This window comes from Brassica napus, chromosome A7 (genome assembly GCF_020379485.1).
Source record: "Brassica napus cultivar Da-Ae chromosome A7, Da-Ae, whole genome shotgun sequence".
Taxonomy (NCBI): Eukaryota; Viridiplantae; Streptophyta; class Magnoliopsida; order Brassicales; family Brassicaceae; genus Brassica; species Brassica napus.
Genome location: NC_063440.1, coordinates 10,328,876 through 10,349,454, shown reverse-complemented (window position 1 = coordinate 10,349,454; position 20,579 = coordinate 10,328,876). Strand labels below are relative to the sequence as shown.

General features: G+C 28.5%; 2 protein-coding genes and 2 long non-coding RNA genes across 9 annotated transcripts; 2 read left to right on the top strand and 2 right to left on the bottom strand.

The window, feature by feature from the left end:
• The first annotated feature begins 217 nt into the window (after positions 1–217).
• LOC106357978 (eukaryotic translation initiation factor 4E-3-like) lies at positions 218–4,743 on the top strand. Of its 6 annotated transcripts, XM_048736623.1 has the most exons (13): positions 1,147–1,271; positions 1,438–1,503; positions 1,598–1,691; positions 2,300–2,439; positions 2,642–2,731; positions 2,810–2,947; positions 3,037–3,168; positions 3,259–3,357; positions 3,564–3,647; positions 3,709–3,783; positions 3,852–4,115; positions 4,205–4,258; positions 4,350–4,743. In XM_048736623.1, exons 4-13 carry the CDS (start codon positions 2,350–2,352, stop codon positions 4,539–4,541), a joined length of 1,218 nt encoding a protein of 405 aa, XP_048592580.1. In that variant the 5' UTR covers positions 1,147–1,271; positions 1,438–1,503; positions 1,598–1,691; positions 2,300–2,349; the 3' UTR covers positions 4,542–4,743. The 6 variants fall into 6 exon arrangements, 5 of the variants coding, with proteins under 5 accessions (XP_013653166.2, XP_048592580.1, XP_022544438.2 ...); XM_022688717.2 differs by lacking the exon at positions 3,564–3,647 and having other exon boundaries at positions 3,712–3,783; XR_007314834.1 differs by lacking the exons at positions 4,205–4,258; positions 4,350–4,743 and having other exon boundaries at positions 3,564–3,630; positions 3,712–3,783; positions 3,852–4,089.
• A 4,324-nt stretch (positions 4,744–9,067) lies between these two features.
• LOC125576473 lies at positions 9,068–9,637 on the bottom strand. The gene is made up of 2 exons (XR_007314836.1): positions 9,498–9,637; positions 9,068–9,393 (listed from the first exon to the last, which is right to left on the bottom strand). It is a non-coding gene; the product is annotated as an uncharacterized LOC125576473 (long non-coding RNA).
• A 3,789-nt stretch (positions 9,638–13,426) lies between these two features.
• LOC125576472 lies at positions 13,427–14,621 on the bottom strand. Its single transcript, XR_007314835.1, has 2 exons — positions 14,004–14,621; positions 13,427–13,899 (listed from the first exon to the last, which is right to left on the bottom strand). It is a non-coding gene; the product is annotated as an uncharacterized LOC125576472 (long non-coding RNA).
• Positions 14,622–16,045: 1,424 nt separating this feature from the next.
• On the top strand, positions 16,046–19,389 carry LOC111199217 (putative zinc finger CCCH domain-containing protein 9). Its single transcript, XM_022688718.2, has 11 exons — positions 16,046–16,185; positions 16,358–16,447; positions 16,530–16,664; positions 16,756–16,959; positions 17,050–17,142; positions 17,230–17,265; positions 17,469–17,561; positions 17,655–17,714; positions 17,857–17,976; positions 18,059–18,199; positions 18,305–19,389. The coding sequence occupies exons 1-11, from the start codon at positions 16,096–16,098 to the stop codon at positions 18,395–18,397; spliced, it is 1,155 nt and encodes a 384-aa protein (XP_022544439.2). The 5' UTR covers positions 16,046–16,095; the 3' UTR covers positions 18,398–19,389.
• Positions 19,390–20,579: the final 1,190 nt, after the last annotated feature.

Genomic DNA, 20,579 nt, shown 5'->3' with positions numbered 1-20,579 from the left:
AGAGGGAGAGATGAATAGAGCACAGATATCGATACAAGAGTTGAGAAAGAGACTCGTTGCCGTTACGCGAGAGTCCAAGAGGTCTGTCTCTCTCTCTCTCTCTCTTTGTTTTTGTCGCTCTTTATTCCCCAATTAAATAAATGATTAAATAAAACTATCCCCGCGCATTTTACTTCGGTTGTGTATGGGCCTTTAATAGGCTACAAATGGGCCTTTATTACGAAAATCTCTCTCCCTCTCCATCGCCGTTTACAACTGAAGACGGAGTCGACGGAGCGAACGGAAAAGTAACTGACTCGAGCGATTATGGCGGTTGAGAGCTCTTCGCTATCAGCGATTATGGCGGAAGAGGAGAATCTCGATCCTAACACCACGAACCTTATCCGTATCGAGAAGCATGTCCCGGCGATTAAGGCTATCTGCGGCGGCGGCGATGAAGGTCCGTCGAAGGAGAAGAAGATCATGTGCGGCGGAGAGAAATCGAAATCGAACACCGTAATCCAACCTTCGCACTCCTTCCAGAACTCTTGGACCTTCTGGTTCGATAATCCATCGTCGAAATCGAATCAAACCACATGGGGAAGCTCTTTGAGATCCTTGTACACTTTCGCTTCTATCGAGGAGTTCTGGAGGTGTGATTTTAACCTAATTAGCATAGGGATGCATTGATCTAAAAGCTCCTTTAATAGAGTAGTCTTCTTGGATTTGCTTAAGTTTTGCGCTGGAGAATCCAAATTGTTGTATATGTAGGTTTCCATCAGAGAGCTGCTCGTGATTGTATCCATATAAGAAGCTAGTTTGATTTGTATGTGTGTTTTAGGTTGCTTGTATCTTAAGGTAGGTTTAAAGAGATGCTTGTGTGTTAATAACTACTTGATGCAGTCTTTACAATAACATGCATCCTCCAACCAAGTGGGTTCATGGGGCGGATCTCTACTGCTTCAAACACAAGATTGAACCCAAATGGGAAGATCCTGTTTGTGCTGATGGAGGAAAGTGGACTATGATGTTCCCTAAGGCTACACTGGAATCCAATTGGCTTAACACGGTATTGTCACTTTCGTTGTAGTTATCCTCTTAGGCCCCATGATACTTGTTGGATCGATTTTGTGATTTGTAATTTTGTCTCTGCTACTTGTTTTTAGTTACTTGCGTTAGTTGGTGAGCAATTTGAGAAAGGAGATGAGATTTGCGGAGCAGTTCTGAATTTCAGAACGAGAGGGGATAAGATCTCTATATGGACAAAGAACGCTGCAAATGAGAAGGCTCAGGTAAAGCAGCGCTTTTTTTTTTTTGAGGAAACACAACATGTGAATAGTGGATATTCTGAGCTTCCTAAGCGCTTAACCCAAAACTAGTATGGGACGACTGTTTCATAGAAAACACATACATTGGCTTCATCTTCGGGATGATGATATCTTGTTGTTGTTGCTGCAGATAAGCATTGGGAAGCAGTGGAAGGAACTTCTTGGTTACACTGAAACAATCGGATTCATATTTCATGTAAATGTTTCTTCAACATCTTTCTACTGTTCTCTTAAAACTACATTGGTTTTGTGCTATTGTGACTTGTCCTATTTCTTTTCTTTTTTTTCAGGAGGATGCAAAGACTCTTGATCGCACTGCTAAACCTCGCTATACTGTATGAGTTTTACGTTTTACTTCTCTCAAAGAAAAAGAAGACTCAAAAGGTAAGTCATATGAGAGAATATATGACCTTTAGTTGCTTCTGATTCTGTCTTTTACTGTAGTTTGAAGTGTTCTCTCACTTTCAAACTGGTGAAATGGGTTCTAATCAAATGTACATGACTTTCGTAATTTTCATAAAGAAATAAAGTTTCTTACGTACGTTATATTTTTGTTTTCTATTAAGTTATAACCAGAACAGAAGAACCGAAAAATCCACTTAAACTACCCGAAACATTTCCCCAGCTGGTATATGTATGTGTTGCTTAAACACAGTATCAAAACCCTCGATTAAAGCCAAGATTTTAATTGAGGAACTAAGAAAATGAAATTAAGAAACTAATACCATACGTGACATAATTAAGAAAATGGAATTACTTAAAACTCAGTATATAATTTTATTTCCCTTACAACATTTAACAGAATGGCTGTTGAAGAAACACCAACAACAAGAAACATTTTCTCGCTACAAAAAAAGAAAGAAAGAAAGAGTAGTATGTATCTTGGGACGTATTAAAAATACCGTTACGGAAACAATCTTGTCAAATAACGAACTTCAGAGTTTTGAATTTAAAGAACCAAAACCCATTCTTTGATTTGATTTGATTTCCAGCGAGAAGAGAGCAAAGAAGAGGCACAGAGAAAAGAGATAACACAAACAGAATGAGCGACAGAGAGAACTCAGAGATGGAAATCGAGGAGGCTAAAGAAAATGATCCGAGAAGAGAGTCGACATCCATGGAAGAAGCAGAGGTAAGACATAGAAACTGAACGAGAATCTACTCTCTTCTTTACTCAGATTACTTGTTTGGCTGTCTTGGTTTCGGTTTTACTCCTTACAATATAGTAATCAAGAGAAAGATTTGTTGAGAGAAGTCAAACAGAATCGAACTATGTACTTCTTGCGAAGGGTTATGTTTTGGTTTAAGGGCTTCGTTTTGATTTCGATTCTCAGGGGCAAGATACGGATTTGAGGACGAGCGAAGCTGATGATAGAACTGATTGGAGACACAAAAGAGATCCAAGATCCTCGGCAGAGAAAAGGGTAAAGAAACTGACCAAGCACTCACTGCTCTGTTTCTTTACCATTATGCTAAAACAGAGTCGATATCGTTTTTCTCAGGAGAATGCAACTCAAATGCGACACGAATTGGGTCAGTCGAGTGAGTATCCAGTTCGTACAGGTGTAGCAGATTGTTACTATTACCTGAAAAACGGTGGTTGTTTCTTTGGACGAAGTTGCAGATACAATCATCCACCGGTGAGTGTGAACACAAATAAATATTACTTAACTGAGTCTAACTTTCAAGACTTCCTTATGTTTTATTGTCTCTGAAACACCTTCCTCAGAGAAATCAGTTGGGAGATGACACGGTGCAACCGAGTGCGTATAAAGTTCGTCTAGGTGCAACAAATTGCGAACAGTATCTACACACTGGGCAGTGTACCTATGGAAGTAGATGCTGGTTCAATCATCCACCGGTGAGTGAGAACACAAAGAAAAGAGTATTTATTTTTTTTCACTGAGCCCAAGTTGCAGAACTTCCTCATGGTTTATTGTCTTTGATACAGCTTCCAGGTGCAAGAGATTGCGAACAATATCTACAGACAGGACAGTGTAGCTATGGACGTAGGTGCCGATTCAATCATCATCCTACTCATCTTGCACCGGTGAGAAAGAAATCAAATTATCTACTTTTTTTGCTGAGTATAAGTTTCAGTTTTCCTCATGATGGCTTTGAAACATCTTAAATAGGTGCTTCCACAGAGGGTTAGGAAAACTGATTAATTATGATTATTAGTAAAAGTAACACAACTTATTAGTCTATTTTTTGAAACTTTTACTTGAGAAAGCAACTTCCTTTTCTTCATTGCAGTACTTTCAGAAAGGAGGTTGTAAGCACGGCTCAAGTTTTAAATTTACTAATTCAATGAGAGGGGATGGTATAGAGCCTATGCGTGTGAAAGACTTGTAGATCTCTTCTCCATTTTCTTTAACGTTTTCCTTTTGATTTTGGTGATCAGGCTACAACTTGGGGTAGGAGATCTGATGAGAGGAGACACGAAACAGAGTCAAGCTCTAGGGCAGAGAAGAGGGTAGCCTAAACTAAGTGTGTGATCTTTATATGTTTACTGTCTTGAGTTACTTATATGTTGATTCTCAGGCGAGAACTATTCCGGATTATCCAAGCGTGATCCAAGATGTAAGTGATGAAGTAGGGGCGGGACAAAACAGTTGGTTGCAGAGGAGACGAGCTCAGAGAGGGAAAATTGACTGCGGGCAAAGGAGAGTGAGTGAGGAGGAACGAACACTGAGAGAGACAGTACCTTGCACTGTTCTTGTACTCTATTCACAGGAGAGGCAAACTCATGATCTGGAGGAACAGAAACAGAGGGAAAGGGTGTACGAAAATTTGAGAATTGATCAGGTCGTGGATTGAATCATCAGAAGTTTCTCTCATTTGCATTTCTTGAAATATATTCTCATGTGTTTTTGTTTGTTCCGAGTTTTCTACAGATCAAAGCCTCGGTTCAATCAGATGGAGGGATTCAAACGGAACAGAGACTGGAGGTAGAAACAAGACTCTTCTTTACTGTGATTACAAGGAGAAAGGTTAACAAAATTGAAGAAGACCTGACCATGTTCTTTTCCTTCAAACAAGATACCAGAGAATCACAGCGTTAATGCTCAAGAGAATCTTCAAGAGCAGGCAGATGTGGAGAAGGAGAAGAGAAGGGCTCAAGAGAAAGCGCAGGAGGAACGTAGTAGATCATTAACAGGTAACGTGGATCAGCTCATACAGTCACTACAAGATAATATTGGGATTGGGAGGAAAAAGGGCGATGGGGTTTAAAAGGAAACAGAGTTAAGAGACATACCAAAGAGAACTAATCAGATTGTTTGGGACGCAAGAAACAATATGTGTTGGGATGATGGTCAAGCTTTTCGTAGCTTCAGTCTTGTAACTGTTTAGTGTTGTTGTGTTCGGTTGATCATTCACTTTTAAAAGATTACGTTTGACCAAATAATAGCCAAGTACAGTTCCAAAAGGTAAACTAGTCTTCAATCACATTAATATGAAAATAAATAGTAGCCAAGTACAATTCTTCTATGCTCAAGGTCTTGTATTTTCTTTACTAAGAGAAATAAGCATATAAGTATTATTTAAGTTATAAGTTCATTGGTTGAAACTGATCTTTTTTGAAATGCAATGTATACTTTGGTGAAACAACTGATGGAAATCAATGCATATATATATATACATAGTCATATTTGTTTTTGTATCTGATGCATCATCTAGATGTAGCATTTGAAAACATCATCTAGATATTGCTTCGAAATGTTGTTCAATTTTATAATTAATATTTTCAAGTAAATGCAACATCCATATGCTAAATTGTTTTTTTTAATTTAATAATAGCTTTTAAATATTAGAAGTTAAAAGACTAAAAACAATGATTTTTTTATTCTTAGTAATAAACTAATTATAATATTCAAATAAATATATCCAAAATTAATTGTATTTTTTGGTGAAAACGCGATTTTACAGTTTTTGCAGGAAACTTAATTTTGTAGTTTTGTTGAAAAAACTTGATTTAACATTTTTGGTGAGAAAATTCAATTTTGTAGTTTTGAATTTTAGCTGGAAAACGTGATTTTCAGTTTTGACGGAAAATCCTATTTTGTTATTTTGGCAGAAAGCGTGTTTTTGGTTTTGACGAAAAAACTTGATTTTGTGATTTTGGCGAGAAATTTTTTTTACAAAATGATTTTATGGTTTTGAGGAAAACATAATTTTATTAATTTTAAACTAGATCTAATAATAATAGTTGATATAAATTAATCATCTTTTATTATATTGAGAGGTATTTAAGTCTTTTGGATTTTAATATGCAAATGCTCTATCCAAATTCTACAGTTTTGGTGTCTCAATTATCTAGATATTCTAAATGCTATGGATTTTGCATTCAGACGTCGGATCTACAATATATTTACTTACTATTTATTTTATTATACATTTTTCAGATAGATGTTTAATGTAGTTTTCTATTTCTTATATTATATATTTACTTATTATTTATTTTTCTTATATTTTATATTTATTTATTCTAATATTATAATAGATGTTTAATGTAATATTTTTATTTTTTATGTTGTATATTTACTTATTATTTATTTTACTACATTTTCATATAGATGTTTAATTTAGTTTTTCTATTTCTTATATTGTATATTTTTTTTTCTTGTATGTATGTTTACTTATTATTTATATTTTCTTATATTTTATATATAATTATTATTCATTTTTTATTTTTTAGTAATAAAGCCACATGTCATTTTTCGGAAAAAAAAATTTCGCTTATGTGGACATCCCATGGAACCTTAAAATGTCTTTTTTATTAGTATAGATTTTTATTTGTCAATCTTGTATACATAAATGTATTTGAAACTCACATAACTGTATTATCATTACAAAGTGTATAATAGAAGAAATTTTCACTATACAAATAAGAAAATTGCTATAATTACAATTTGAAAATGCCGTCAAAAATTGCTTTATGACATTTGATTTCATTTTTAGGTTTCAAAGTGTCTTTTTTGTTATGATCACTATAATGGATGCACAATTAAGTGATTAACTTGCAACAATTACATAGTGCTCATGCTATGTTTTAATTTCAACATTTGTATGATTAACCATTAAGTAATTATTATTGGATAAATGAAGATAGATAAATTTCATTATATATACTGATTTGAAAGTAGAACTAATTGTTTTTTTCTTCTGAAATCTTCTTCCTTATCTCAGAGAGGTAGGCTTCATGTAATTTGATTTCCCATCAGCTTTTATATCACTCCATATCCACCTCCGATCCATGCAGCACCTTCTTTGAGTATCGATGATGCTAACAAATGTTTTTGTTCATGAGCAGCAAGTTTCATCATTCTTATAATATTTTGTGTACCAAACAGTTTAGTAGCAGCTTCATAATCGTCTTGCCTATAAAAATTGATTTAACAATACATCAATATTAAATTCTAGTTCAGAAATCATGTCTAACACGTTAAGAGAAAATACAGAAAATAAAGTATAAAAATATATACATTTCATTTGGAAAATGATGCTAACAAATGTTTTTGTTCACGAGGAGCAAGTTTCATCATTCTTATAATATTTGGTGTACCAAACAATTTAGTACCAGCTTCATAATCGCCTTGCCTATAAAAGATTGATGTAACAATACATCAACATTAAATTCTAGTTCAAAAATATGGTGATGATTGGTTTGACTGTGGCTGTAAAAATTTATCTGTAAAAGTTTAGCTGTAGGTAACTTGGTTGTAGTTGTAAAGTTGTAACTGTAAACTTTTTTGCAGAGACTTTTGTTGTAGTTAAATTTGTTGCAGCTGTAAGCTATATGTTGTAGATATTTCAAACTCAAATATGTAATGTATATAAAAAATAATTATTTTTTATGAACTAAAATAATTTATATAATGATTCTTATAAATTATCAAAGCTTACTGTTATTTAAAATGTGATATGTAAATAATATTTTATTGTATTTAAAATATTTCAATAATTTTGGAAACACCTATAATTAAATAAAAATACTTACAAATGTTTTTATTATGATTATCTAATTTATTTGATATTATAGATAGTTTCTTCATTTTACAGTTGCTACAACCTATAAAACAATTATTTAGATTTTTTGCCTAAATACATAAGAAAAAATTTGCTTTATTTTTTTTTGCTGTAGCTTTAAAAATAAAGCTAAAGCATGATTGGTAAAAGTTAATAGAAATTTAGTGTAGGCTTTGACTAACAAAAATAAAGCTACAACATGATTGGTAAAGTTTAGTGCTTTAGAAATAAATAAAGCTAAAGTATGGAGATAAAGCCCAACCAATCACTCTTAATGTCTAACACCGTTAGGAGAAAAGACAGATTATAAAGTATAAGAAAATATATACATTTAATTTGGAAAATATGCAGCAAATTCACATTTCTGGTACATATTTTGTTTTTCTCCATGCAAACGCAACAACGACCATGTTTAGTATCGGTTCCTAGAGCTTCCATCACAATATTTTTTTTCTTTGGAAGAAATATGTAGATTATTAAGTATTTATATGTGAATTGTGGAAATCCAGGCAACAAAACATTAATTTTATATATCCAAATATCAGGATGTGCTTAAAAACTTCATGATTTTGTGTAATTAATAATTCAAAAGTCATCAGATCCAAGTTTAAAATTATATGGATAATTATATTTATAATATAATTTAAACCAAATTATTATAGTCTGATAAAAATGATCAAATCCCTTAAATATCAAATAATTGACAAGTTTCGAAATTCATAGAACTTTTTTTTACTATATTTGCAACTAAAGTATGACTATAGTCAAATTAAATTGTTCTTAATTTCAAAACTTGTCAAAGAATTAAATTTAAATTATTTTTAGGTTATGTATCTTAATAATTACCTATTCTAATATTGTCTATTTACTCATTATTTTTTTATATTATATATTTACTTATTCTAATTGTTTTGCTTTTATATCAAATTCTAATATTACGATGGATGTTTAATATAATATTTATATTTCTTATACAATATATTTAATTACTATTTATATTATTATTTATTTTTCTGATAGATGTTTAATGTAGTTTTCTATTTCTTATATTATATATTTACTTATTATTTATTTTTATTAAATTTTATATTTACTTATTTAAATATTATAATAGATGTTTAATGTAATATTTTTTATTTTTATGTTGTAAATTTACTTATTATTTATTTTACTATATATTTTCAGATCGATGCTTAATTTAGTTTTTCTATTCCTTTTATTGTGTATTTACGTATTTTTTCTTGTATGTATATTTACTTATTATTTATATTTTCTTATATTTTATATATACTTATTATTCATTTTTTTATTTTTTAGTAATAAAACCATGTGGCATTTTGCGGGAGAAACGTTTTCGCTTATGTGGACATCCCATGGAGCCTCAAAGGGTCTTTTTTATTAGTATAGATTTTTATTTGTCAATCTTGTATACATAAATGTATTTGCAACTCACATAACTGTATTATCATTACAGAGTGAATAATAGAAGAAATTATTAACTACTGAATTGGTTGTTCAATGAAAAAAAGTTTAAAATTTTCAATATAGAAATTAGAAAATTGCTATAATTACAATTTGAAAGTGCCATTAAAAATTGCTTTATGACATTTGATATCATTTTTAGGCTTCAAAGTGTCTTTTTTATGATCACTATAAGCATGCACAATTAAGTGATTAGCTTGCAACAATTACATTGTGAAATTGTATATTTTAAATTTCAACATTTGATATAATTAACCATTGAATAATTATTATTGGATAAATCAAGATAGATAAATTTCATTATATATACTGATTTGAAAGTAGAACTAATTGTTTTTTTTCTTCTGAAATCTTCATCCTTATCTTAGAGAGGGAGGCTTCATGTAATTCGATTTCCCACCTCAGCTTTTGTATCACTCCATATCCACCTCCGATATTATCATCGGTCCATGCAGCACTTTCTTTGAGTATCGATGATGCTAACAAATGTTTTTGTTCATGAGCAGCAAGTTTCATCATTCTTATAATATTTTGTGTACCAAACAGTTTAGTAGCAGCTTCATAATCGTCTTGCCTATAAAAATTGATTTAACAATACATCAATATTAAATTCTAGTTCAGAAATCATGTCTAACACGTTAAGAGAAAATACAGAAAATAAAGTATAAAAATATATACATTTCATTTGGAAAATATGCAGCAAATTCACATTTTCTGGTACATATTTTGTTTTTCACCATGCAAACGCAACAACGACCATGTTTAGTATCGGTTCCTAGAGCTTCCATCACAATGTTTTTTTTTTCTTTGGAAGAAATGTGTATATTATTAAGTAGGATGCATAATAAAAAAATTATCAAAGAAGTATTTATATGTAAATTGTGGAAATACAGGCAACAAAACATTAATTATATATATCTAAATATGAGGATATGCTTAAAAACTTCATGATTTTGTGTAAATAATAACTCAAAAGTCATCAGATCCAAGTTTAAAATTATATGGATAATTATATTTATAATACAATTAAAACCAAATTATTATAGTCTGATAAAAATGATCAAATCCCTTAAATATCAAATAATTGACAAGATTTTCTTGCCAAAGTAATTGACAAGTTTTGAAATTCATAGAAATGTTTTTTATTATATTTTGCATATAAAGTATGACTATAGTCAAATTAAAGTGTTCTTAATTTCAAAACTTGTCAAAGAATTAAATATAAATTATTTTTAGGTTATGTATCTGAATATTTACCTATTCTAATATTGTATATTTACTTATTATTTTTTTATTATATATTTACTTATTCTAATTGTTTTGCTTTTATATCAAATTCTAATATTACGATGAATGTTTAATGTAATATTTATATTTCTTATTCAATATATTTAATTAATAATTATTTTACTATTCATTTTTCTGATAGATGTTTAATGTAGTTTTCTATTTCTTATATTATATATTTACTTATTATTTATTTTTCTTATATTATATATTTACTTATTCTAATATTATAATAGATTTTTAATGTAATATTTTTTATTTTTTATGTTGTATATTTACTTATTATTTATTTTACTATATATTTTAAGATAGATGCTTAATTTAGTTTTTCTATTTCTTATATTGTATATTTACTTATTACATATTTTTTCTTAGATTATATATTTACTTATTCTAATTGTTTTGCTTTTATATCAAATTCTAATATTAAGATGGATATTTAATGTAATATTTATATTTCTTATACAATATGTTTACTTACTATTTATTATATTATACATTTTTCAAATGGATGTTTAATGTTGTTTTCTATTTCTTATATTATATATTACTTATTATTTATTTTTCTTATATTTTATATTTACTTATTCTAATATTATAATAGATGTTTAATATAATAATTTTTTTTGATGTTGTATATTTACTTATTATTTATTTAACTATATATTTTCATATAGATGTTTAATTTAGTTTTTCTATTTCTTATATTGTATATTTACTTATTTTTTCTTGTATGTATATTACTTATTATTTATATTTTCTTATATTTTATATATACTTATTATTCAGTTTTTTTATTTTTTAGTAATAAAGCCACTTGGCATTTTTCGGGAGAAATTTTTTCGCTATGTGGACATCTCATGTAGCCTCAAAATGTTTTTTTTATTAGTATAGATTTTTATTTGTCAATCTTGTATACATAAATATATTTTCAACTCACATATTTGTATTATCATTACAAAATGTATAATAGAAGAAATTATTAACTACTGAATTGGTTGTTCAATGAAAAAAAGTTTAAAATTTTCAATAGCCAAATGAGAAAATTGCTAAATATTTACAATTTGAAAGTGCCATTAAAAATTTCTTTTTGACATTTGATATAATTTTTAGGTTTCAAAGTGTCTCTTTTTTATGATCACTATAACACATGTACGATTAAGTGATTAACTCTCAACAATTACGTTGTGCTCATGGTATGTTTTAAATTTTAACATTTGATATGATTAACCATTAAATAATTATTATTTGATAAATGAAGATAGATAAATTTCATTATATATACTCATTTGAAAGTAGAACTAATTGTTTTTTTCTTCTTCCGTATCTCAGAAAGGTAGACTTCATGTAATTTGATTTCCCACATCAGCTTCTGTATCACTCCATATCCACCTTTGATATTATCATCGGTCCTTGCAGCACATTCTTTGAGTATTGATGATGCTAACAAATGTTTTTATTCATGGGGAGCAAGTTTCATTATTCGTATAATATTTGTTATGCCAAACAATTTATTAGCAGCTTCATAATCGCTTTGCCTATAAAAGAATGATTTAACAATACATCAACATAAAATTCTAGTTCAAAAATCATGTCTAACACGTTAAGACAAAAGACAGATTATAAAGTATAAGAAAATATATACAGTTCATTTAGAAAATATGCAGCAAATTCATTTTCTGGCACATATTTTGTTTTTCTCCATTCAAACGCAACAATGACCATATTTAGTATCGGTTCCTAGAGCTTCCATCATAATTTTTTTTTTTGGAAGAAATATGCAGATTATTAAGTAAGATGCATAATAAAAAATTTATCAAAGAAGTATTTATATGTGAAATTGTGAAAATACTGTCAACCAAAAATTAATTATATATATCCAAATTTGAGGATATGCTTAAAAACTTCATGATTTTGTGTAATTAATAACTCAAAAGTCATCAGATCCAAGTTTAAAATTATATGGATAATTATATTTATAATACAATTAAAACCAAATTATTATAGTCTTATAAAAATGATCAAATCCCTTAAATATCAAATAATTGACAAGATTTTCTTGCCAAAGTAATTGACAAGTTTTGAAATTCATAGAAATTTTTTTTACTATATTTTGCATATAAAGTATGACTATAGTCAAATTAAAGTGTTCTTAATTTCAAAACTTGTCAAAGAATTAAATACAAATTATTTTTAGGTTATGTATCTGAATATTTACCTATTCTAATATTGTATATTTACTTATTTTTTTTTATTATATATTTACTTATTCTAATTGTTTTGCTTTTATATCAAATTCTAATATTACGATGAATGTTTAATGTAATATTTATATTTCTTATTCAATATATTTAATTAATATTTATTTTACTATTCATTTTTCTGATAGACGTTTAATGTAGTTTTCTATTTCTTATATTATATATTTACTTATTATTTATTTTTCTTATATTTTATATTTACTTATTCTAATATTATAATATATGTTTAATGTAATATTTTTTATTTTTTATGTTGTATATTTACTTATTATTTATTTTACTATATATTTTAAGATAGATGCTTAATTTAGTTTTTCTATTTCTTATATTGTATATTTACTTATTACATATTTTTTTCTTAGATTATATATTTACTTATTCTAATTGTTTTGCTTTTATATCAAATTCTAATATTAAGATGGATATTTAATGTAATATTTATATTTCTTATACAATATGTTTACTTACTATTTATTATATTATACATTTTTCAAATGGATGTTTAATGTTGTTTTCTATTTCTTATATTATATATTACTTATTATTTATTTTTCTTATATTTTATATTTACTTATTCTAATATTATAATAGATGTTTAATATAATAATTTTTTTTGATGTTGTATATTTACTTATTATTTATTTAACTATATATTTTCATATAGATGTTTAATTTAGTTTTTCTATTTCTTATATTGTATATTTACTTATTTTTTCTTGTATGTATATTACTTATTATTTATATTTTCTTATATTTTATATATACTTATTATTCAGTTTTTTATTTTTTTAGTAATAAAGCCACGTGGCATTTTTCGGGAGAAACGTTTTCGCTTATGTGGACATCCCATGGAGCCTCAAAGGGTCTTTTTTATTAGTGTAGATTTTTATTTGTCAATCTTGTATACATAAATGTATTTGCAACTCACATAACTGTATTATCATTACAAAGTGAATAATAGAAGAAATTATTAACTACTGAATTGGTTGTTCAATGAAAAAAAGTTTAAAATTTTCAATATAGAAATTAGAAAATTGCTATAATTACAATTTGAAAGTGCCATTAAAAATTGCTTTATGACATTTGATATCATTTTTAGGTTTCAAAGTGTCTTTTTTTATGATCACTATAAGCATGCACAATTAAGTGATTAGCTAGCAACAATTACATTGTGAAATTGTATATTTTAAATTTCAACATTTGATATAATTAACCATTGAATAATTATTATTGGATAAATCAAGATAGATAAATTTCATTATATATACTGATTTGAAAGTAGAACTAATTGTTTTTTTTCTTCTGAAATCTTCATCCTTATCTTAGAGAGGGAGGCTTCATGTAATTCGATTTCCCACCTCAGCTTTTGTATCACTCCATATCCACCTCCGATATTATCATCGGTCCATGCAGCACCTTCTTTGAGTATCGATGATGCTAACAAATGTTTTTGTTCATGAGCAGCAAGTTTCATCATTCTTATAATATTTTGTGTACCAAACAGTTTAGTAGCAGCTTCATAATCGTCTTGCCTATAAAAATTGATTTAACAATACATCAATATTAAATTCTAGTTCAGAAATCATGTCTAACACGTTAAGAGAAAATACAGAAAATAAAGTATAAAAATATATACATTTCATTTGGAAAATATGCAGAAAATTCACATTTTCTGGTACATATTTTGTTTTTCACCATGCAAACGCAACAACGACCATGTTTAGTATCGGTTCCTAGAGCTTCCATCACAATGTTTTTTTTTTCTTTGGAAGAAATGTGTATATTATTAAGTAGGATGCATAATAAAAAAATTATCAAAGAAGTATTTATATGTGAATTGTGGAAATACAGGCAACAAAACATTAATTATATATATCCAAATATGAGGATATGCTTAAAAACTTCATGATTTTGTGTAATTAATAACTCAAAAGTCATCAGATCCAAGTTTAAAATTATATGGATAATTATATTTATAATACAATTAAAACCAAATTATTACAGTCTGATAAAAATGATCAAATCCCTTAAATATGAAATAATTGACAAGATTTTCTTGCCAAAGTAATTGACAAGTTTTGAAATTCATAGAATTTTGTTTTACTATATTTTGCATATAAAGTATGACTATAGTCAAATTAAAGTGTTCTTAATTTCAAAACTTGTCAAAGAATTAAATATAAATTATTTTTAGGTTATGTATCTGAATATTTACCTATTCTAATATTGTATATTTACTTATTATTTTTTTATTATATATTTACTTATTCTAATTGTTTTGCTTTTATATCAAATTCTAATATTACGATGAATGTTTAATGTAATATTTATATTTCTTATTCAATATATTTATTTAATATTTATTTTACTATTCATTTTTCTGATAGATGTTTAATGTAGTTTTCTATTTCTTATATTTTATATTTACTTATTCTAATATTATAATAGATGTTTAATGTAATATTTTTTATTTTTTATGTTGTATATTTAGTTATTATTTATTTTACTATATATTTTAAGATAGATGCTTAATTTAGTTTTTCTATTTCTTATATTGTATATTTACTTATTACATATTTTTTTCTTAGATTATATATTTATTATTCTAATTGTTTTGCTTTTATATCAAATTCTAATATTAAGATGGATATTTAATGTAATATTTATATTTCTTATACAATATGTTTACTTACTATTTATTTTATTATACATTTTTCAAATGGATGTTTAATGTTGTTTTCTATTTCTTATATTATATATTACTTATTATTTATTTTTTCTTATATTTTATATTTACTTATTCTAATATTATAATAGATGTTTAATATAATAATTTTTTTTTATGTTGTATATTTACTTATTATTTATTTAACTATATATTTTCATATAGATGTTTAATTTAGTTTTTTAGTAATAAAGCCACGTGGCATTTTTCGGGAGAAATTTTTTCGCTATGTGGACATCTCATGTAGCCTCAAAAGGTTTTTTTATTAGTATAGACTTATTACATATTATTTTATTTATTATACATTTTTAGATAGATGTTTAATGTATTTTTCTATTTCTTATATTATATATTTACTTATTATTTATTTTTCTTATATTTTATATTTATTTATTCTATTACTATAATAGATGTTTAATATAATATTTTCTTATGTTTTATATTTTCTTATTATTTATTTTACTATATATTTTTAGATAGATGTTTAATTTAGTTTTCTATTTCTTATATTACATATTTAATTATTTTTTATTGTATGTATATTTACTTATTATTTATTTTTTCTTATATTTGATATTTATTTATTATTTATTTTTTATTTTTTAGTAATAATGCCATGTGACATTTTCGGGAGAAATTTTTTCTCTTATATGTACATCCCATGGAGTTTCAAAAGGTTATTAGTATAGATTAGACAATTACACAAACATATATATTACACAAACATATATATATATTTAAGAATATTTACTATATTTTCTTTATTATGACCTTAACAGGATAGCTGTTAAAGAAACACAATACATTAAAAACAATAAAACATTTTCCCGCCACCAAATAAATAAACAATTGAAGTGGTAAAGATACTGGTTATGGGAAATATATTGTCAAATAACGAACTTTAGAGTTTTGGATTTAAAGAATCAAAACCCATGCTTTGATGTGATTTCCAGAGAGAAGAGAGCAAAGAAGAGGCGCTGAGAAAAGAGATAACGCAAACGCAATGAGCGACAGAGAGAACCCAGAGAAGGGAGACGAAGAGGCTAAAGAAACCGATACGAGAACAGAGTCGACATCCATGGAAGAAACAGAGGTAAAACGAAGAAACTGAACGATAATCTACTCTCTTCTTTACCATTATGAACTCTTTTTGAACGATAATAAAGATTTGTTGAGAGAAGTCAAAGTCGCCATGGAAACAGAGTCGCCATGGAAACAGAGAGATGTTCTGACTCAAGCTTTTTGCTTTTAATTTCGATTCTCAGGGACGTGATCCGGATTCAGGTCCGAGCGAATCTAATGTTAGAACTGATCGGAGACACGAAAGATATCCAAGATCCAGGGCAGCGAAGAGGGTAAAGAAACTGAACAAGAACTCACTACTCTGTTTCCTTATCATTATGCTAAAACAGAGTCGATACATACGGTTTTTCTCAGGAGAATGAACCAGAGAGACATGGATTGGGTGAGTCGAGTGAGTATCCAGTTCGCATCGGTGTAGAAGATTGTTACTATTACATGAAAAAAGGTCGTTGTGGCTATGGACTAAGTTGCAGGTTCAACCATCCACCTGTGAGTGAGACATTAATAAAGAGTACTTACTGTGTCTAGCTTTCAAGATCTTCTCATGGTTTATTCTCATGGTTTATTGTCTTTGAATCAGCTTCCGCAGAGAGATCAGATGAGGCATGACATGGTGCAACCGAGTCGCTATCCAGTTCGTCCACAACTTCCTGAGAGAAGTCAGATGAGGCATGACATGGTGCAAACGAGTCCGTATCCAGGTGCAGGAGATTGTATACAATATCTACAAACTGGGAAGTGTAGCTACGGACCTAAGTGCCGATTCAACCATCCTCCTTCACCGGTGAGTGAGATGAGAACACAAATAAAGAGTATACAATATAGCTATGGACCTAAGTTTCATGGTTTATTGTCTTTGAAACCCCTTCCTCAGAGAGTTATAGGTGCAATAGATTGTAGACAATATCTACAAACTGGGCAGTGTAGCTATGGACCTAAGTGCCGATACAACCATCCTCCTTCACCGGTGAGAAAGAAAGAAAGCAAATTACGTTACTTTCTGTCTAAGTAAAAGTTTCAGTCTCCTTAATGAAAAAAAAAACATCTTAAATAGGTGCTTCCACAGTGGGTTAGCCGTCAGATTTGTAAGGTACAGTTCTCACTTGATTAATTATGATTATTAGTAAAAGTAACACAACTTAGCCTAGTTTTGAAAGAGAAAACGAGAATTAAGCTCATTGTCCATATAGAGTTAGTAACACTTTCATTTAATAGGTGACAAGAATCTACAAAAGATTCATGTTATCTGGTTTAGTACTTGTGTTGTAAGCAACTTCCTTTTGTACTTTGCAGTTTTTTCAGAAAGGAGATTGTAAGAACGGCTCAGGTTGTAAATTTACTCATTCAATGAGTGGGGATGGTGCAGAAGCAGAACCTATGCGTCAGGTTGTGGTTACTATTATATTATTCTTATCAGCCGAACTTTAAATTTTATTCTCACCATGTCATTTAACGTTTTATTTTAATTTTGGTACTCAGGATACAAGTTGGGGTAAGAAAAGACACGCAGCCAAGTCAAGCTCTAGGCCATGGAAGAGGGTAACTAAGCTAAATCTTTACATTTGTTTGTTGTTTTAAGTTAATTCTCAGACGAGAGTTATTGTAAGGAAATGGAACAGAGAATATGAGATAAGCACCTTACTCTGTTTGTCTACTCTGTTTTTGACTTAATTCTTCACAGGAGAGGCAAGCTCATGATCTGGAGGAACGTAAACAGAAGAAGAGGAGGGTGGAAAATTTGAGAATTGATCCCAATGTTCAATCCGGCGAAGGAGGGAGTCAAACGGAACAGAGATTGGAGGTAAAGAAACAAGACCATGTTCTTATTTTGGTTTACTGATCCTGAGTCCTTGAATAAGTTGGTTTCTTTGCCTTCAAACTAGGTTCCAGAGAACCGCAACGTTAACGCTCAAGAACAGGCAGATATGGAGAGGCAGAACAGAGAGGCTCAAGAGAAAGCGCAGGAGGAACGTAGACTACGGATAGATAATGAGAGGAGGCAGGCTCGTTTGCGTCTTGAGCGGGTATTGAATGGCATCATGAAGATTTTCTCAATCGCACTTTGAATTTTTTTTTATGCAGTACGGGTATATGATATTCACATGATATTTTTTTTTCCTTCTCTTCAGATGCAACCCAGAGTTCTAACCAACAACGTTGATCAGCTCAGAGAGGCATTACCAGATATTGGGATTGAAAGAAAAGAGGGCGATGGGTTTTAGGAGAAAACAGAGTTACTAATCAGATTGTTTGGGACGCAAGAAAACGATATGTTTTGGGATGATTTAGGTCAATCTTTTCGTTGTTTTAGTCGTGTAACTGTTTAGTGTTGTTGTGTTAGTTCGCTTGATCGTTCACTTTTATAAGATTACGTTTGAGCAACTTAATAGCTAACTACAGTTCCGAACGGTAATCTAGGCAACTTCAATCACATTAGTATGAAAATAAATAGTAGCCAAATACAGTTCTTGTATGCTCTAGGTCTTGTATTTGTTTTACTAAGAGAAATAAGCATATAGGTCTTGTCTGCTCTAGGTCTTGTATTTAAGTTATAATTTCATTGGTTAGAACTGATCTTTTTGAAATGCAATGTATATTTTGGTGAAACAACTGATGGAAATCAATACATATACATTATGGCCATATTCGTTTTTGTACTTGATGCATCATCATCTAGATGTAGGGTCTGAAAATAATATCTAGCTATTGCATCCAAATGTTGTGAATTTATTCTTTTTATATTATTCGAGGAACACTTTTATTAAGTAACTTTATTTTTATGTGTGATTAACCAAAATGTCATTACTTAGGTGGCATCACTAGAGCTTTTCTCACATCATTACATCAAAAGCCCTCCATCACCTAGATTTATTACATGTAATGCCATTATTCATTATTTTCAGACTAAAATTATACTATGTGTTTCGTATAGAACCGAAATTATTATGTCTTACATCCATTAGCTAAACCCAAAATAACAAATTTATTTGTCTTAACCAAATTTTAAATTTTATGTAGATTTATCTACTGTTTAACAATCGTGTTCTAAAATAATAGTTGAGCCATATATTTATTTTTAGAACGTATTCATCATGTACACTAGACCAAATTTATATTAAATAATGTACATTACATTATGTTACAAACTCGATATTTCAATTTTAATGACCACAAGTTACTCATTTACCAAAATAATAAAAATGTCATATGAAAATGACGACCACAACCAACATGTAAAATAATATATAACAGTTTTGCTAATGTCGTAAAAAACATTATCTTGCTAACAATCACTGTTATTAATGTTATTAATACATAACATTAGCATATACTCTAAAGTTATGGACCGAATGAAAAAAGTCAACTTATTCAATTTTATTCAATTATATCATTAAAAGGGTCTATACATTAAGTCCATGTAACATTATTTGGATCTCATTAGTTTGTACCAACTTGGAATAGTGTCAAAGTTAAATTAGAAAAAAAATGTAATCTTATTAATTTTCTTGCCATCTATTTACATGCGGCATCAATGGGTACGTAAAAGGTAATTATATAAGTTTACAAAAATGTAACTTTATATATGCAATGTTTAGTAATTATAGTGTGTCTTAAAGAAAGTATTTGTATCTTTGAATCATTATAGCGATATTATTCTATATACATATGTGACCATTGATTATAGTATGTGTTAAGGAACATATTATAGTATGTGTTAAGGAACATATTAATTTAATATATACCACTAATATCATAGGAACTCTTTTAATTGGTTTTCTTCAAGAGGCATTATCGGAACTCGGGTTTAAGAACATAGAGGGTGATGGGTTTAAGATGAAACACATGCAGTTACTTGACAACTCTGGGAACCAATGTGTTGGATGATAAGTTTTCGTAGTTTCAGTCTTGTTGTTTTTAGTTCGGTTGGTTAAATCAATAAATTTACTTCAAAAGACTACTTTTGTGCAAAATTGTAGCTAGATATAGTTCTGAAAATGTAGTATAGTAAGTACAAATCACATTATTCCGAAACTAGTTCAGTTAAATATATTGTCATCATCAAGAAATTTACACTTCAATATTCTTGTATGCTCAAAAAAAAATTGTTATATTTTTTGTTCGATAAAGAACATATGTATTATTACTATATATAAATGCTGTATTGTATTTTTGATATATTCTAACATATTTCTTTCAAATTAATAAGTTTTTTTAGGTTAAACACACATTTTAATGAAGTTTGAAGTATCAACAGTAAAGAATAGACAAAGTAAATAATAGATCAATCCATCAATAAGTTCATTTCATGAAACATTTCCATGTATAATTCCCATTTGATGAAATTCTTTGAAATTGGTATATTTTGTTGCCATCGATAGCAGAGCTATGGTTAAGGAGATCGTT